Source organism: Microcaecilia unicolor, chromosome 1 (genome assembly GCF_901765095.1).
Source record: "Microcaecilia unicolor chromosome 1, aMicUni1.1, whole genome shotgun sequence".
Classification (NCBI taxonomy): Eukaryota; Metazoa; Chordata; class Amphibia; order Gymnophiona; family Siphonopidae; genus Microcaecilia; species Microcaecilia unicolor.
In genome coordinates this window covers 736,806,260-736,821,080 of record NC_044031.1, presented here as the reverse complement: position 1 = coordinate 736,821,080, position 14,821 = coordinate 736,806,260, and the positions used below count along the sequence as shown (strand labels likewise).

The 14,821-nt window shown below is 43.1% G+C and overlaps 2 protein-coding genes across 3 annotated transcripts in view; one reads left to right on the top strand and one right to left on the bottom strand.

The window, feature by feature from the left end:
* The window catches only part of POLG (DNA polymerase gamma, catalytic subunit), an 89,106-nt gene extending 80,747 nt beyond the window's left edge, over nt 1-8,359 (top strand). The window contains 8 exon segments of the mRNA XM_030189692.1: nt 1,508-1,587; nt 1,590-1,675; nt 3,426-3,583; nt 3,585-3,632; nt 6,374-6,467; nt 6,469-6,516; nt 6,518-6,536; nt 7,855-8,359. Coding sequence (XP_030045552.1) covers nt 1,508-1,587; nt 1,590-1,675; nt 3,426-3,583; nt 3,585-3,632; nt 6,374-6,467; nt 6,469-6,516; nt 6,518-6,536; nt 7,855-7,919 — 598 coding nt within the window. The 3' untranslated portion in view covers nt 7,920-8,359.
* Nucleotides 8,360-8,365: 6 nt separating this feature from the next.
* Nucleotides 8,366-14,821, bottom strand: part of FANCI (FA complementation group I) — a 188,926-nt gene continuing 182,470 nt past the window's right edge. For both annotated transcript variants that reach the window (XM_030189691.1, XM_030189690.1), the window contains 3 exons: nt 12,705-12,800; nt 11,772-11,900; nt 8,366-8,442 (listed from right to left, as the gene is read on the bottom strand). In XM_030189691.1, coding sequence (XP_030045551.1) covers nt 8,380-8,442; nt 11,772-11,900; nt 12,705-12,800 — 288 coding nt within the window. In that variant the 3' untranslated portion in view covers nt 8,366-8,379. The remainder of the gene's footprint in view (nt 8,443-11,771; nt 11,901-12,704; nt 12,801-14,821) is intronic.

The following is a 14,821-nucleotide window of genomic DNA, read 5'->3' as shown; positions in this document are numbered from 1 at the left end:
ATAACATGATTTTTTTTTTTTAAATAACTTGGTTTTCGTAGTGAAAAGTTTCTACCTACACATTGGATCACTTGTGCTTAGAATAATATGAGTTTTATTGAAGAAGCATGACTGTGCCATTGGCATATCTTTCAAACCATTTAAAGTAGATCAGAATGTCAGACTTTGAAGCAGCTGGTTTGCTATACACTTTGGGGTTATTTTTTTTTGGGGGGGGGGGGGGGGCACTAAATTAATTAAAGCTAAACTGTCTTGGAGCCTTTGGGGGAAAGGCAGTTTATTAAAATTTACTATACCGCTGAAACTGAACTCGGAGAATTGAAGTCTCGGCGGCCATTTTGAATCTCGCCGAGACCGTCGGGCTGCATACAGGAGGATGGAGAGCAGCACGCTGGGCAGGAAAGAGGGGGCTCTTTCCTGCCCCGACGTCACTAGACCACCAGGGAAGATTGCGTGACATGAGTAGGGAGAAGTGGTGACAGGGCCGGGGGGAGGGCGATCCCGAACTCGGAGGGAGGGATTCGGACAAGACGCACCGGAGCACCTAGGTTTTAGAGGAGGGAAAAAGGAAAAAAATGTTTCCCTATTTCCCTCCTCTAAAACCTAGGTGCGTCTTATGGTCCGGTGCGTCTTATAGTCCGAAAAATACGGTAGGCAGAAAGGAATTCCATAAAGAATATAAGAATGAGAAGTAAATAAACCTCATTGCACGTGTGTCTGCAGTAGCTAGTATTTTGTACATACTTATAAATAACTGGCCGCCACTTCTGCCTCGCCTCACCGTATGCTTGGAATAAACTTCCCGAACCCATACGCCACGCGCCCTCCCTGCCCATCTTCAAATCCTTACTCAAGCCCACCTCTTCAATGTAGCTTTCGGTACTTAACCACTTACCTCTATTCAGGAAACCTACACTCCCCCATTTGATTGACTGCTTACCTGTCCTTTAGATTGTAAGCGCTTTTGAGCAGGGACTGTCCTTCCTCGTTTAAATTGTACAGCGCTGCGTAACCCTAGTAGCGCTTTAGAAATGTTAAGTAGTAGTAGTACTGTAATTACTGAAACTGTGCCATGATCGTGCTTCAATATGCTCGTATTATTAACCATTAGTGCCCAATGTTCCCATAATAAAACCCCATATGGCAACGTTGGGCACTAATGGGTTAAAGCCCACATGGGCAGGAATTGGTGGTGTAAATTCCACCAAGTAGTCCCTACACCAGGGAAGGTGGCCATGAACAGCCCTTCCCTCACAGCTATGGCAAAGCAGCATAATCCTTTTGAGAAGTGTAAACTTCTATATTCTTTTTCAGAAATATTGTTTATATTTTCTAGAACTCTGGGTGGGGGGGAAAGCATTGAAAAAGATATTAAAAACTGAAACCATCAGATTCGAACTCTGTGGTCTCCAAGCTGCTTTTGGAGTTTCTTATGTACAGGCACGAGGTGAACTAGCTCTCTGTTCTATGGCTGAAGTCAAAACTACCCCCTTTCTCTGTGCTGCAGGTCTAGGAAGGGGAAATGGAATGTGGTGAAGCAGCGAGTGTGGTCGGGAGGAACAGAGTCAGAAATGTTCAACAAACTGGAAGCATTGCTATGTCTCCTTCACCGAAGACCCCTGTTCTCGGGTGCAGCATCAGCAGAGCATTAGAGCCAGCGGCTGTGAAAGACGAGGTAGAAAAGAACTTCCGGCTTGCTTTAGGGGAGAGAGCAAAGCATCTTATTGTAACCCTACATTTCTGTGAGAACTTATTAATGGACTGGCTTGAACATATTTCCAAGTGCAAGGCTAGGGAAACATAAAACGTCATAGAAAGAAGGCCTGTGCTTGGTCATACATGCTTTTTCTTGTAAATGCTGTGCAGAGATTGCTTGTATTGCTGAATGGTCCATTTGGAGTAATGAAACTGCACTACATAGTACAGGATGGTGAGAGAGAAAGGAGATATTAACGACATCATTTTTTTTTTTTTTTGTTACATTTGTACCCCGCACTTTCCCACTCATGGCAGGCTCAATGTGGCTTACATGGGGCAATGGAGGGTTAAGTGACTTGCCCAGAGTCACAAGGAGCTGCCTGTGCCTGCAGTGGGAATTGAACCCAGTTCCCCAGGACCAAAGTCCACCACCCTAACCACTAGGCTACTCCTCCACTAGCAACATTCCATGTAGAAGTCGGCCCTTGCAGATCACCAATGTGGCCGCGCAGGCTTCTGCTCGTGCAGGACGTCAGACTCACAGAAACAGAAGCCTGCGCAGCCTTCTACATGGAATGTTGCTAGTGGAATAGCAACATTCCATGTAGAATCTCCAATAGTAGCAACATTCCATCTAGAAGCTCCAAAAGTACATTCCATGTAGTATCTATTTTATTTTGTTACATTTGTACCCTGCGCTTTCCCACTCATGGCAGGCTCAATGCGGCTTACATGGGGCAATGAGGGTTAAGTGACTTGCCCAGAGTCACAAGGAGCTGCCTGTGCCGGAAGTGGGAATTGAACTCAGTTCCTCAGGACCAAAGTCTACCACCCTAACCACTAGGCTACTCCTCCACTAGCAACATTCCATGTAGAAGTCGGCCCTTGCGGATCACCAATGTGGCTACGCAGGCTTCTGTGAGTCTGACGTCCTGCACATACGTGCAGGACGTCAGACTCACAGAAACAGAAGCCTGCGCAGCCTCCTTCTACATAGAATGTTGCTAGTGGAATAGCAACATTCCATGTAGAATTTCCAATAGTAGCAACATTCCATGTAGAATCTCCAATAGTATCTATTTTATTTTTGTTACATTTGTACCCTGCGCTTTCCCACTCATGGCAGGCTCAATGCGGCTTACATGGGGCAATGGAGGGTTAAGTGACTTGCCCAGAGTCACAAGGAGCTGCCTGTGCCTGAAGTGGGAATCAAACTCAGTTCCCCAGGACCAAAGTCCACCACCCTAACCACTAGGCCACTCCTCCTCTTAGCTCCAAACTAGTACAAAAGAGACTGAACACAAAAAAGAAACGGGCTTTAAAACCTTAGTGATTGCTTATAGAACATTTAACAGCAATGTTAACTTAGGCAGACTTGGTCTGGCATAAGCGGCGACTCTAGCCGAGTGGTTAGTGCAGCGGACCTTGATCCTAGGGAACTTGGTTTGATTCCCACTGTAGCTCCTTGTGCCTCTGGGTAAGTCACTTAACTCTCCATTGCCCCTGGTACAAATAAGTACCTGAATATATGTAAACCGCTTTGAATGTAGTTGCAAAAACCTCAGAAAGGCAGTATATCCCTTCATCAGCAGTCACCTCCTGCCACAAGGGCTAGGTGTTGCTTGCTCCCTTCTGACTGTGATGCAAGTAGTTCATGTCATATAGTTTTGCAGGGGCCTTAAAATCTTGCTAGAAGAAAAAGCAAAATATGTTTGTCTTTTATCCAGTTTATTACAAGCAGGGTGAACTGGGTTGTACAGAGCTCAGCTGTGGACTACCTGCATTTGCTACTGGTCTCCATGAAGTGGCTGTTTGAAGAGTTTGACATCGATGGCCGATTCTGTATCAGTATCCATGACGAAGTGCGGTATCTGCACGGAGTGAAGACGGTACCGGGCAGCACTGGCTTTACAGCTAACAACCCTCTTCACAAGGTAAACCACACTATTGACATTGTTACATCTACTGTCTGCAGCTCATTTTTACCATAATTCAAGCTACCAAACTAAGTCCAAGCAACTTTGAAGGCGGTTTAGTCCTGTTTTGTGTCCGCCGTGGACTTCATAGTGAATTAACCCCTTATTATTTGGAGTTCTTAACCTTTTTTTTTTTTTTTTTTTGAACCTTGCTGAATGTGAAATTTTAATGCATGCACAATCAATTTTAACAAACCCACCCCTTTAACTGATCAATGAAACTTTTGCCCCCTGTCTGAAACCATGTGTCCACTAGTAACTATATAATGATAACTTGTTGGGATAGTCAAGTTTTGAATTAACTCATGCGGTGGCAAAATACACATATCAGAACTTGAACCCAGTGCAAAACAAACATTCTAAGGGGATGTGGAATATTAATTCATAAACTGGAAGAGCCTCCATGGCAACTCATAGTAACATAGTAGATGAAGGCAGAAAAAGACCTGCATGGTCCATCCAGTCTGCCCAAGACAAACTCATATGTGTATACCTTACCTTGAATTTGTACCTGTCCTTTTCAGGGCACAGACCATATAAGTCTGCCCAGCAGTATTTCCCGCCTCCCATCACCGGCTCTGGTACAGACCATATAAGTCTATAACTCATTTCTTATTTTGTTTCCTGCAGAATTTTCAATCTATTTGATTCAAGGTTCTCCTTAATATACAATGCTATCCCTCCACCAATTCGATCCACCCCTATCACTACGATATATAATTTGTACCCCAGTATGACAGTGTCCCACTGGTTATCCTCCATCCACCAGGTCTTAGAGATGCCTATTATATCTAATTTTCATTTAGTGCAATGTATTCTAACTCTCCCATCTTATTTCTTAGGCTCCTGGCATTCGCATAGACATTTCAAACTGTTGGTTGCTCCTATTTACAGCATGCTCAGTACTCGACAGTATTAATTTGCAATCTTTTGTCTGATTTTTATGTTTAGGACACCCTGATCTACTATGGTCTCTTTTGCAACCTGTTTTTGGTTTAATACAAGAAACAAAATTTATAATGATCACTATATAACCCCTCTTCTCTTTGATTCCCTACTGTGTTTGTAACATATTTATTTCACTGCCTATAACATTACTCTGTATTCGTTTCATCACCAGAGGTAAATACCGCCTCACGGTATTATGTAAGCCACATTGAGCCTGCAAATAGGTGGGAAAATGTGGGGTACAAATGTTAAATGCTAGGGGCATAACCCTGTGCTTCACCCAACTCCTCAGTGGCCTCAAAAATTTCACAGTTTAACATCGGCCTTTAATTAGAATTTAATTACTCTTCCCCGTACAAAATTATTTTTAAAACTTAAGTGGAAGATATTTTTCTGTATTTCTTGAGTTATCTCACTTTTTTAATTATAATTGTTAGTCATATAGCACAGCCACCAACACGAACAGTGTTTTGCCTCTGCTGCATCAGGGCGTAGTCCTACAAACATAGATCTATATCGGTGTATATAATAATGACATATCTTAATCAACTCATCTACTATAATAAAACTCACCCTCAACGTTCTGAGGACACTGACATCAATGAAGCCAAGCCCTGACTTCCTTCAAAAAGGTTCGAAGGTTCGTGGTGGTGAAGCCACAAAATCGCTCCGGGCGCCACCCTCGAGGGCGGAGCAATAGCAGAACAATGAAGGGGTTGGCGGGGGGAAATCGCTCCAGGCCCTGCCCTCGCGTCAAACGTCAGGACGGGGGCGGAGCAATGGCAGAAAACGAAGGGGTTGGCCAGGGAGGGAGGGGGGTATTGGTGACGAAAACCTTGTTAGCGCCCGTTTCATTTGTTCTGAAACGGGCCTCTTTTACTAATATATATATATTTATCTGGTGTAGGACTATGCCCTGAGGCAGCAGTAGCAAAAACATGGTCCCTGTTGGCGGCTTGTCCTATATGACTAACAATTATGATTAAAAAATTGGGAGAATTCAAGATACATGTCAGTTGCTTTGCCCCTATCTCTCACCCCGTGTAGTCCCCTGTTCCATTCCCTGCCTGTCACACTCTGTAACTGTGTTCTCCTAGCAATGTATTGTTTCCTCTGGATTTACTGTAAGCCACATTATGCCTGCTGTTGTGGGAAAATGTGGGGTAAAAATGCACAAAATAAATAATATATAGAAAAATATTTTCCACCTAAGTTTTTTTTTAAGCAATTTTGTATGCAAAGGAAATAAATAATAATTAAGGTGGATGTGAACCTGGTGTGAAATGAGTTGCCACCGAGGCTCTTCCACTATATGAATATTCCCACATACCAGTTTGTTTTGTGCTGGGTTCATGTATTGATACACTAGTAACTGCTGACAGCTACCTTTGCCAGCAGCTAACCTGTTGAAGTTTGGTAGTATAACTGTGCACTAATGTAATAAGTCGCAATTTATGTAGCATTATGATGTTGAATAATTCAGCTGTGTGAATATTAAATGAAACCCTGAGGAATTTACCTAGCAAAGGGAATTTGCCCAGATGACTTCCTTCAAGCTGTCTAGGAAGTTTCAATAAATTGCCTTAGATTTCAAGACCCTTCTCTGCAAGCCGTTAACGTCTTCCCACACCCTTGGGAGGGGTGGGCACCTCTGCCCTGTATTATACCGGTTCTTAACCTGTCAAAATGCAAAGGTCAGTGAGGGCATTTATTATAATCACACATAACAGTGAAGTGTGTGTATATTTCAGGTGTATGTTTGCCTATAAACTGGGGATAGTAGACCTGCCTCAGTCTGTGGCCTTTTTCAGTACTGTGGATATTGATCAGTGCCTGAGGAAAGAAGGTAACAGTGGATTGCAAAACACCATCAAATCCAACAGGCATGGTAAGGACGATATGGAATCCCACATGGTAAGTGCTATATGGCAAGAGAAGACAAACTATTTCTTACAGAATCTGATTTAATTATTCTTCAGAAAAATTTTTAAGAAGCACCTTTGCTAAAAAACCCTTCAGCCTCTTATCGTAAAGTATTACAAACACTTTTGATAGAGGACGACTAATTTGAGACAAAAAGCACACTTGCCTCAAACATGCTTTCTGGACCAGTCCAGACCCATGGGATAGAGACTGACATCACCCTATATAGGGTCTTGTGCAGCTTCACTACTCCAGTATTTCTGTGTCTCCAGCAGGTAGAACGAAAGCAGATCCTGTGCAGTAAGTGTCTAGGATGGATTGCTGTGGGGGCCCACTCTCCCCTTTCTTCGCTTCACAATCACATTACTCTTAAAAAATACAGGCATGACCTTTACAGCTCAAAGCACTACCTACTAATTTAAAAATGTAGGTGCCGCTGTCTATCATTCTTCTCGTCTTTGGTGTAGTTCAGTAACCCTGGGTTGCCATACTGAAGTCTAGGGGCATTCTCTAGCAGCACACGACTAATGCCCAGGAACCTCCCCTCCAACTCCATGCCTGGCTAGCAAAAAAAAAAAATATGACTTGCCTGGGTAAACTATATATACATTTGGGAGAAAATAACTCATTATACATCATTTAACGCATACTATAGACTCATCTAAAATAGTGATGGGGGATCCTTCAAATCAAAGGCAGCAAAGATTAACGGAGGGCATTAGAATACAGAATTTATTTTCATCCAACTTCAGCTTTGCATTATTTATAAACAATAAACTAAGGGTACTAATTTTAATTTAAGTCATTTTATAAATTTCCACAACCATAAAACTGTAACATTGATATATTTACATGTTTTCAGTATTTAAACCATCCAGAACTTGTTTTGATTACTTAATGTGCTATACCATTTTCTTTATAAAACTTCTGACAAAGAATGTGACAAAAACCAAGTGTTCATTTATGAAGAAAGCAGTGGGCATAGAAAGAAGCAAGCAAGGGCTATAATCTCTGGTCTTTTAATTATCATAGTCAGCCCTAGTATTTTGGACTGTTTTCTCTTGAGTTCAAGCTGTTTGCACATTGTTTACCCTGTCAAAGCCAAAGCTCTTGAGAAAAAAGGCCTTGAAGAGTTCCACCAGCATAAGCAAATCTGAACTTATACCCCCTCATGTAATCTTGAAGAAAAAAGATCATTGATTGCTATAGTGCCCTAACTGTAAAGACAGTAGGTACGTTGAGGCTAGGGAGGATTGGATCAACAATCATAGCTACTGTGTTCATTTTGTACCTTTCACTTTTTTTCCAGGTGAAGCTCTGGATATATATCAGATTATTAAAATAACAAAAGGCGTATTGGAGAAAGGAAAATAAAAACCAATCGGTATATCGAAGCCTTTTCTGCTGTGAAGAAATGTTTTTACTGCCATGTAGTAGTGATATCTCAATGTCTTTCCTGTGTCCATGCAACCAATGAGGGCTGCACTCGGATACTATCCCTCCTTTGAGAATTTCTTGCATTTCTAGAATATTGGCATTCACGCCCGGGCGTGCTATCTAAATAGAGGCAGCCCCTTAATGTCCCTGCAAATATGCTGATCTGTGGGCTGTTGTTGGAAGGTTGTAAAATCTGTCCAAAGTCAGTGCACATTGTAGCCATGTATTTCACCTTATTTGAACTGGTCCTTTTTCCACCTTGCACCTTCCCAGAATGGGAGATACTTGTTTTATTTTTTTCCCAGGCTAGTGCCAGACTCTGTATATAATACACTTATGTGCTAGAAAAAGGCAAAGTGGAATAAAGTTGTTTTTTTATATATATAAAGATACATCTTCATTTTTTTCTTCTTTTTCGTTTTGGTTCCTGGCTTTCATTAGGTTGAGTTGCTGCAGTCATCTGTGTACACAAAAAAAATTCAGAATATAGTAAATTCATTTATACTAACAAGTGGGGAAAGCATGTTGAAATGTGTGTATGAGTGTGGTGTGTTACTCCCTGTGTGTATTTATATCTATCTGTGTTTGAAAGGTGCAATCCCATAATCATGTTATAATCTGCATCACCAGAATGTTTTTCCCCATACTACTACTACTACTATTTAGCATTTCTATAGCGCTACAAGGCATACGCAGCGCTGCACAAACATAGAAGAAAGACAGTCCCTGCTCAAAGAGCTTACAATCTAATAGACAAAAATAAATAAAGTAGGCAAATCAAATCAATTAATGTGAACGGGAAGGAAGAGAGGAGGGTAGGTGGAGGCGAGTGGTTACAAGTGGTTACGAGTCAAAAGCAATGTTAAAGAGGTGGGCTTTCAGTCTAGATTTAAAGGTGGCCAAGGATGGGGCAAGACGTAGGGGCTCAGGAAGTTTATTCCAGGCGTAGGGTTGCAGCGAGACAGAAGGCGCGAAGTCTGGAGTTGGCAGTAGTGGAGAAGGGAACAGAAAGAAGGATTTATCCATGGAGCGGAGTGCACGGGAAGGGATGTAGGGAAGGACGAGTGTGGAGAGATACTGGGGAGCAGCACAGTGAATACATTTATAGGTTAGTAGAAGAAGTTTGAACAGGATACGAAAACGGATAGGGAAGCCAGTGAAGGGTCTTGAGGAGAGGGGTAGTATGAGTAAAGCGACCCTGGCGGAAGATGAGACGGGCAGCAGAGTTTTGAACCGACTGGAGAGGGGAGAGGTGACTAAGTGGGAGGCCAGCAAGAAGCAGATTGCAGTAGTCTAAACGAGAGGTGACAAGGGTGTGGATGAGGGTTTTGGTAGAGTGCTCGGAAAGAAAGGGGCGGATTTTACGGATGTTGTAAAGAAAGAAACGACAGGTCTTGGCAATCTGCTGGATATGAGCAGAGAAGGAGAGAGAAGAGTCAAAGATGACCCCAAGGTTTCGAGCTGAGGAGACAGGGAGAATGAGAGAGCCATCAACAGAAATAGAAACGGGGGGAGCGGGGAGGTGGGTTTGGGGGGGGGGGGGAAATGAGAAGCTCGATTTTGGTCATATTTAATTTCAGGTGGCGTTGAGACATCCAGGCAGCAATGTAGACAAGCACGCTGAAACTTGGTTTGGATGCAAGGTGAGATATCAGGGGTAGAAAGGTAGATTTGGGAGTCATCAGCATAGAGATGGTAGGAAAAGCCATGGGATGAGATAATGAACCAAGGGAAGAAGTGTAGATAGAAAAGAGGAGGGGACCAAGAACAGAACCCTGAGGTACGCCGACAGGCAGAGGGATAGAAGTAGAAGAGGATCCACCAGAGTGAACACTAAAGGTGCGGAGGGAGAGGTAGGAAGAGAACCAGGAGAGGACAGGGTATCGAGAAGTATGCTGTGATCGACAGTGTCAAAAGCAGCGAAGAATGAGGATGGAATATTGACCTCTGGATTTAGCCAGTAGTAGGTCATTGGAGACTTTAGTAAGCGCAGTTTCGGTTGGAGAGGGCGAAAACCAGATTGTAATGGGTCAAGAATAGCATGTGAGTAGAGAAAATCAAGGCAGCGGCCGTGAACAAGCACGCTCAAGTAATTTGGAGAGAAAAGGAAGGAGGGAGATGGGTCGGTAATTAGAGGGACAAGTAGGGTCAAGTGAAGGCTTCTTAAGGAGAGGTGTGACCACAGCATGTTTAAAGGCAGCAGGGACAGTCGCAGTGGAAAGTGAGAGGTTGAGAATGGGACAGATAAAAGGAATAAGAGTAGGAGAGATGGCATTAAGAAGGTGGGTGGGACATAGCTTCATCTCTCTTCCATTTCCCACCATATGCAGAAACTGCCCCCAGTCACTAGAGCAGGCTTCTACCTCCACAGCTGAATCCCACTGGAGTCGCTGCTATAGTTAGTGTGGAAGCAGGCAAGACAGGCTCATTCATACAGAGGAGGATGGGAGAGCTGCAGATAGTTTTTAAACTCTAAAAGATGTCCATATAAAAGTTGGCCATCCTTCTAGTTTCCAGACATGAATGTAAAAATCCATAGAATCCTGAAAACAGGCAGACAGTTGGCAATCCTAACCTGGGGCATCCGACGGAGCTCCCTTAAACTTGGGACCATTGCTATTGCTCTGTTCCCATTTGCCAATGCCTTCATCTAGCTGTGCCCATGCCCACAGATAGTGGTTGGCACTACAAATAGCAACCAGTATGAATCATCAGTTTTATATTTCATTTTTTGTTATTTCTGCTGTGTGAAATTTTCTATCAGAATAACTTAAAATACAGTCCATTATAGCCAGGAACTATTTGTAATCCCTGTGTGGGTGTGTATGCTGTACATGTGTTGTCTGGGTGAGGCGCTAGTATAGTTGGGGGGGGGGGGAGGGATAATTTTAGTTTTGGGGAGTAGGATCAGTTGGAGGGAGGTAGATTTTGGGTGTAGGGCAATTTGAAGGGGCAGTATGCGAGATGATAGGGTAGATGGGGGAAGGTTGCAGGAAGTGACTTTTTTTTTTTGGCAGTGTGGCAAAGGCAGTTCATAGGGTTCAAAATAGAGAATGAGAGGTAATTTGAAAGGAGGAATTCCTTAATCGCTATACTTCATCATATGTAGATCTCTATGCTACAGGAAGCTGAAACTCCTTTCCTGATAAAAATGTATTGGGCTTGTTTTGAGGGGTTTATTTCTCTGGAACCCCTAAGTCCGATTTGGGCCATTTTCGATCTTCATGTATCTTACCTTCCTCCTCAAGGCAAGTTTCATCCTATTTTATTACATTTTCAAGAGTTATTATGCTCCCAGCCAGAGGGACATGTACCCTTTTGTATAATTCTTTTCAACTTCCATTAGGTTGGAAAGAATAAAAAAAAGGCCTGGTAATATCTGCAATAAAGCCTCCAATAAAATGATGTCCAGCTGAATGTTGCAGTCCCAAAGCTATAAAATCACCAGACTACCAGTAAACAACCTCTCTGTGCTGCTGCCCTAGGCTCAATCCAGAGAGCTACTGCAGACTCAAATGGTTCCTGCTCAGAAAAGACCTAGGCCTGGAGCAGCAGCATTGAAGAATGTTTCCCGATACATTTACTGCACCAACAGCCCAACATTCCTGACTCACACAAAACAGTAAATTAAGCAAAAGAAAAGTACATTTCCTATCTGTTTATAAAACCTACGCAGAACCCCCTCAGCAATGCATTCTAAGACAAATCCAGATATATATTTGTGGCCCTGAAGGGTTTCCCCCATTTCGTGACTTGTTGCTGTAGCTTAAGGTAGGGGGTAGTCCTGACCTGGCTGTTTGGCTCGTTCTCTGTATTTTCATCTTCTGCTTCCTGTTCTTGTAAAGCTGCATCGAGAGTAGCCACATTGATCCTGAAATCCCGTGACGTGCTCAGTTTCATATACTGCATCAAGTTCACCTTCAGCAGTCACATAAAAAAAAAAAAATTAATGAAATCCGGTTCTCTCTTAAACTTCAACAGACCCAAACAAAGGAGCTCACCCTGAATAAACAGTCATTAAATTTATCAAACTCCCATGGTGAAATTTTACTTACTGTTAATTTTCGTTCCTTAAATCCTGCCAGACTTATAGGCAGGACTGGACCTTAGACATATATTTGATAAAATATACACCAATCCCTCCCTCCCATCCACCCTCTATTCCCAAACTTCCAGATGTGAAAAGGCTAGTACTAGCAACATTCAAGTGACACCTGCTTTGTAAAGATCAAATAACAATGTGCACATAACAAGTAAGTTAGATGTCAACTTGCCTCACATTCTACATAGCCTCCCCCCCACACCCTTTATGAAGTGCCTATGCAAAAACCTCTAACCAAAGCCTTATACGCCCCCTGGGGGAAGCCCTAGGGCCTGTGCTCTGATAGCCCCTTCCCCCAATCCTGAGAGCGCTGTTCTTAAGGTGACATTCTTGTATTTCTGAATGCCAGTCCACACTTTACTCCAATGATAACATAACTGCATTGTTGATTGTACTGCTTCAATATCCTCTTCTTTGAGAGTGTGCTATGTCACATCAGTTATGTGCGTACAATGATGTATTTTTCAGAGTGTCATCAATAAAAATGTTAAAACTTAAAATATACACCAATCCCTACTGGCACATAAGTGCAGAAAGTTCACCTGCCTTGGCTCCTGCTAGGTGCCTCGATGAAGGGAGAGCAGCCAGAACAAGACAGGCAGAGATATGATGTAGGTTACCTTGGATTTCTTGGATAGCTGGATAAGGAATTTTTCATACTGCTCAATGGCAAAAATTAAGTTGGGAATAGGCTTAGTCTCACGAAGCACTTTGGCCTGCAAAATGAAATAGGGAAAATGGAAAGAAAGCTGAGAAAGAACTTGCATGATCAGGTTTTAGATATACTGCAGATTGGTGTATGTGTATGGAAGACATATGAGATGTTCTGTTATAACACTGTGTTTAATAGAGAAAGAACAGTGAATGCATTACATCATACTGCAACTATGGTCTATTGCTCCCACTCACCAAGATGGCCATTGCTTATTCCTTCCATCCAACAGCTTTCTCTCAGGCCTCTCCACTTCTGTTCATCTTATGAAATTTTTCACTCAAACATCCTCCTCCCTAGTCTTGTCCAGTCACCACCAGCACTTTTAGGAATATTCAAGCTACTGGCCCTTGCACCCTCCTCAGTACTGGTGATGAGGCAGCCTCTTCTTGTAACACTATACTCGTTTGGGTTGCCCGTCTCCGCCATTATGTAAAGTATGTCACATCCTAAATTCAGCTCACATCCACGGTTTTCTTTCTGCATTCCTGCACACATTCTGTAGATTGCCTCTGGCTGAAATCCGCCTCCCATACTAACTTTATATGGGAGCAGCGAATGCCTTTTTGTTTAAGGGTGCCCAAGATCTCCCCTCCCCCCACCATACTCTCCATGGCATCCAGCATATTTCTCCTTCTCTACCTCTCAACCCCTCCTCCTCCCCCCCATGGTCTCCAGTATCCCCTCCTCCCCTGTTCAAAATCTCTCCCCCCCCCCCCCCCATCCTTATCCCCATGGTCTCCAGCATCTCTCAGCTTTCTTCCACGTCCTCCGCAAGCTGTTTATTTTCTTACCTCCCTACCCCAAGACAGTGATGATACATTGGCAGAAGAGGCATCGTGGCCAGCCAGCATGAGGCCTTGAACATCTGTGCATGCTCAAGGCCTGCCAGCTTACACTCCCCTCTGAACTTCCTGATTCAGAGGGAGCAGAAACATAGAACATGCACAAATGCTTAAGGCCCTGTGCCAGCTGGCTACAATGGCTCTTATGCCAGTTGTCGTTTCATCACCCTGAGGAAGGGGGTAAGAAAATAAGCACCTTTTTTGTTTGATGTCTTCTTTTTTATTTTATTTTTTTTTGTAATTGCATGTGTAAACTGCTCAGTAAATTTTGATGAGCGGTATATCAAATAATAAAGAAACTTAAAACTTGACAGATGGAAGCAAGACTTTGGGGATGCCATGGTACATCTGGCTCCTTCTGTTCCAGTGCCTATGTTATACATTTCAAATTCATATTCACCTTTTTTCATTCTATTACAGTTGCCAAGCAAAATTATGTCTATCTAACACACACTCTTGCCTCCGACACCCATCAGCTGTTGGATGGAAGGAATAAGCAATGGCCATCTTGGTGAGTGGGAGCAATAGACCATAGTTGCAGTATGATGTAATGCATTCACTGTTGTTTCTCTATTAAACACGGTGTTATAACAGAACATCTGTCTTCCATGCACCACTCACTTCAAAATGCCACATCCTATCCCCCCTTCATTCTCTGTACATAAGTACATAAGTACATAAGTAGTGCCATACTGGGAAAGACCAAAGGTCCATCTAGCCCAGCATCCTGTCACCGACAGTGGCCAATCCAGGTCAAGGGCACCTGGCACGCTCCCCAAACGTAAAAACATTCCAGACAAGTTGTACCTAAAAATGAGGAATTTTTCCAGTCCATTTAATAGCGGTCTATGGACTTGTCCTTTAGGAATCTATCTAACCCCTTTTTAAACTCCGTCAAGCTAACCGCCCGTACCACGTTCTCCGGCAATGAATTCCAGAGTCTAATTACACGTTGGGTGAAGAAAAATTTTCTCCGATTCGTTTTAAATTTACCACACTGTAGCTTCAACTCATGCCCTCTAGTCCTAGTATTTTTGGATAGCGTGAACAGTCGCTTCACATCCACCCGATCCATTCCACTCATTATTTTATACACTTCTATCATATCTCCCCTCAGCCGTCTCTTCTCCAAGCTGAAAAGCCCTAGCCTTCTCAGCCTCTCTTCATAGGAAAGTCGTCC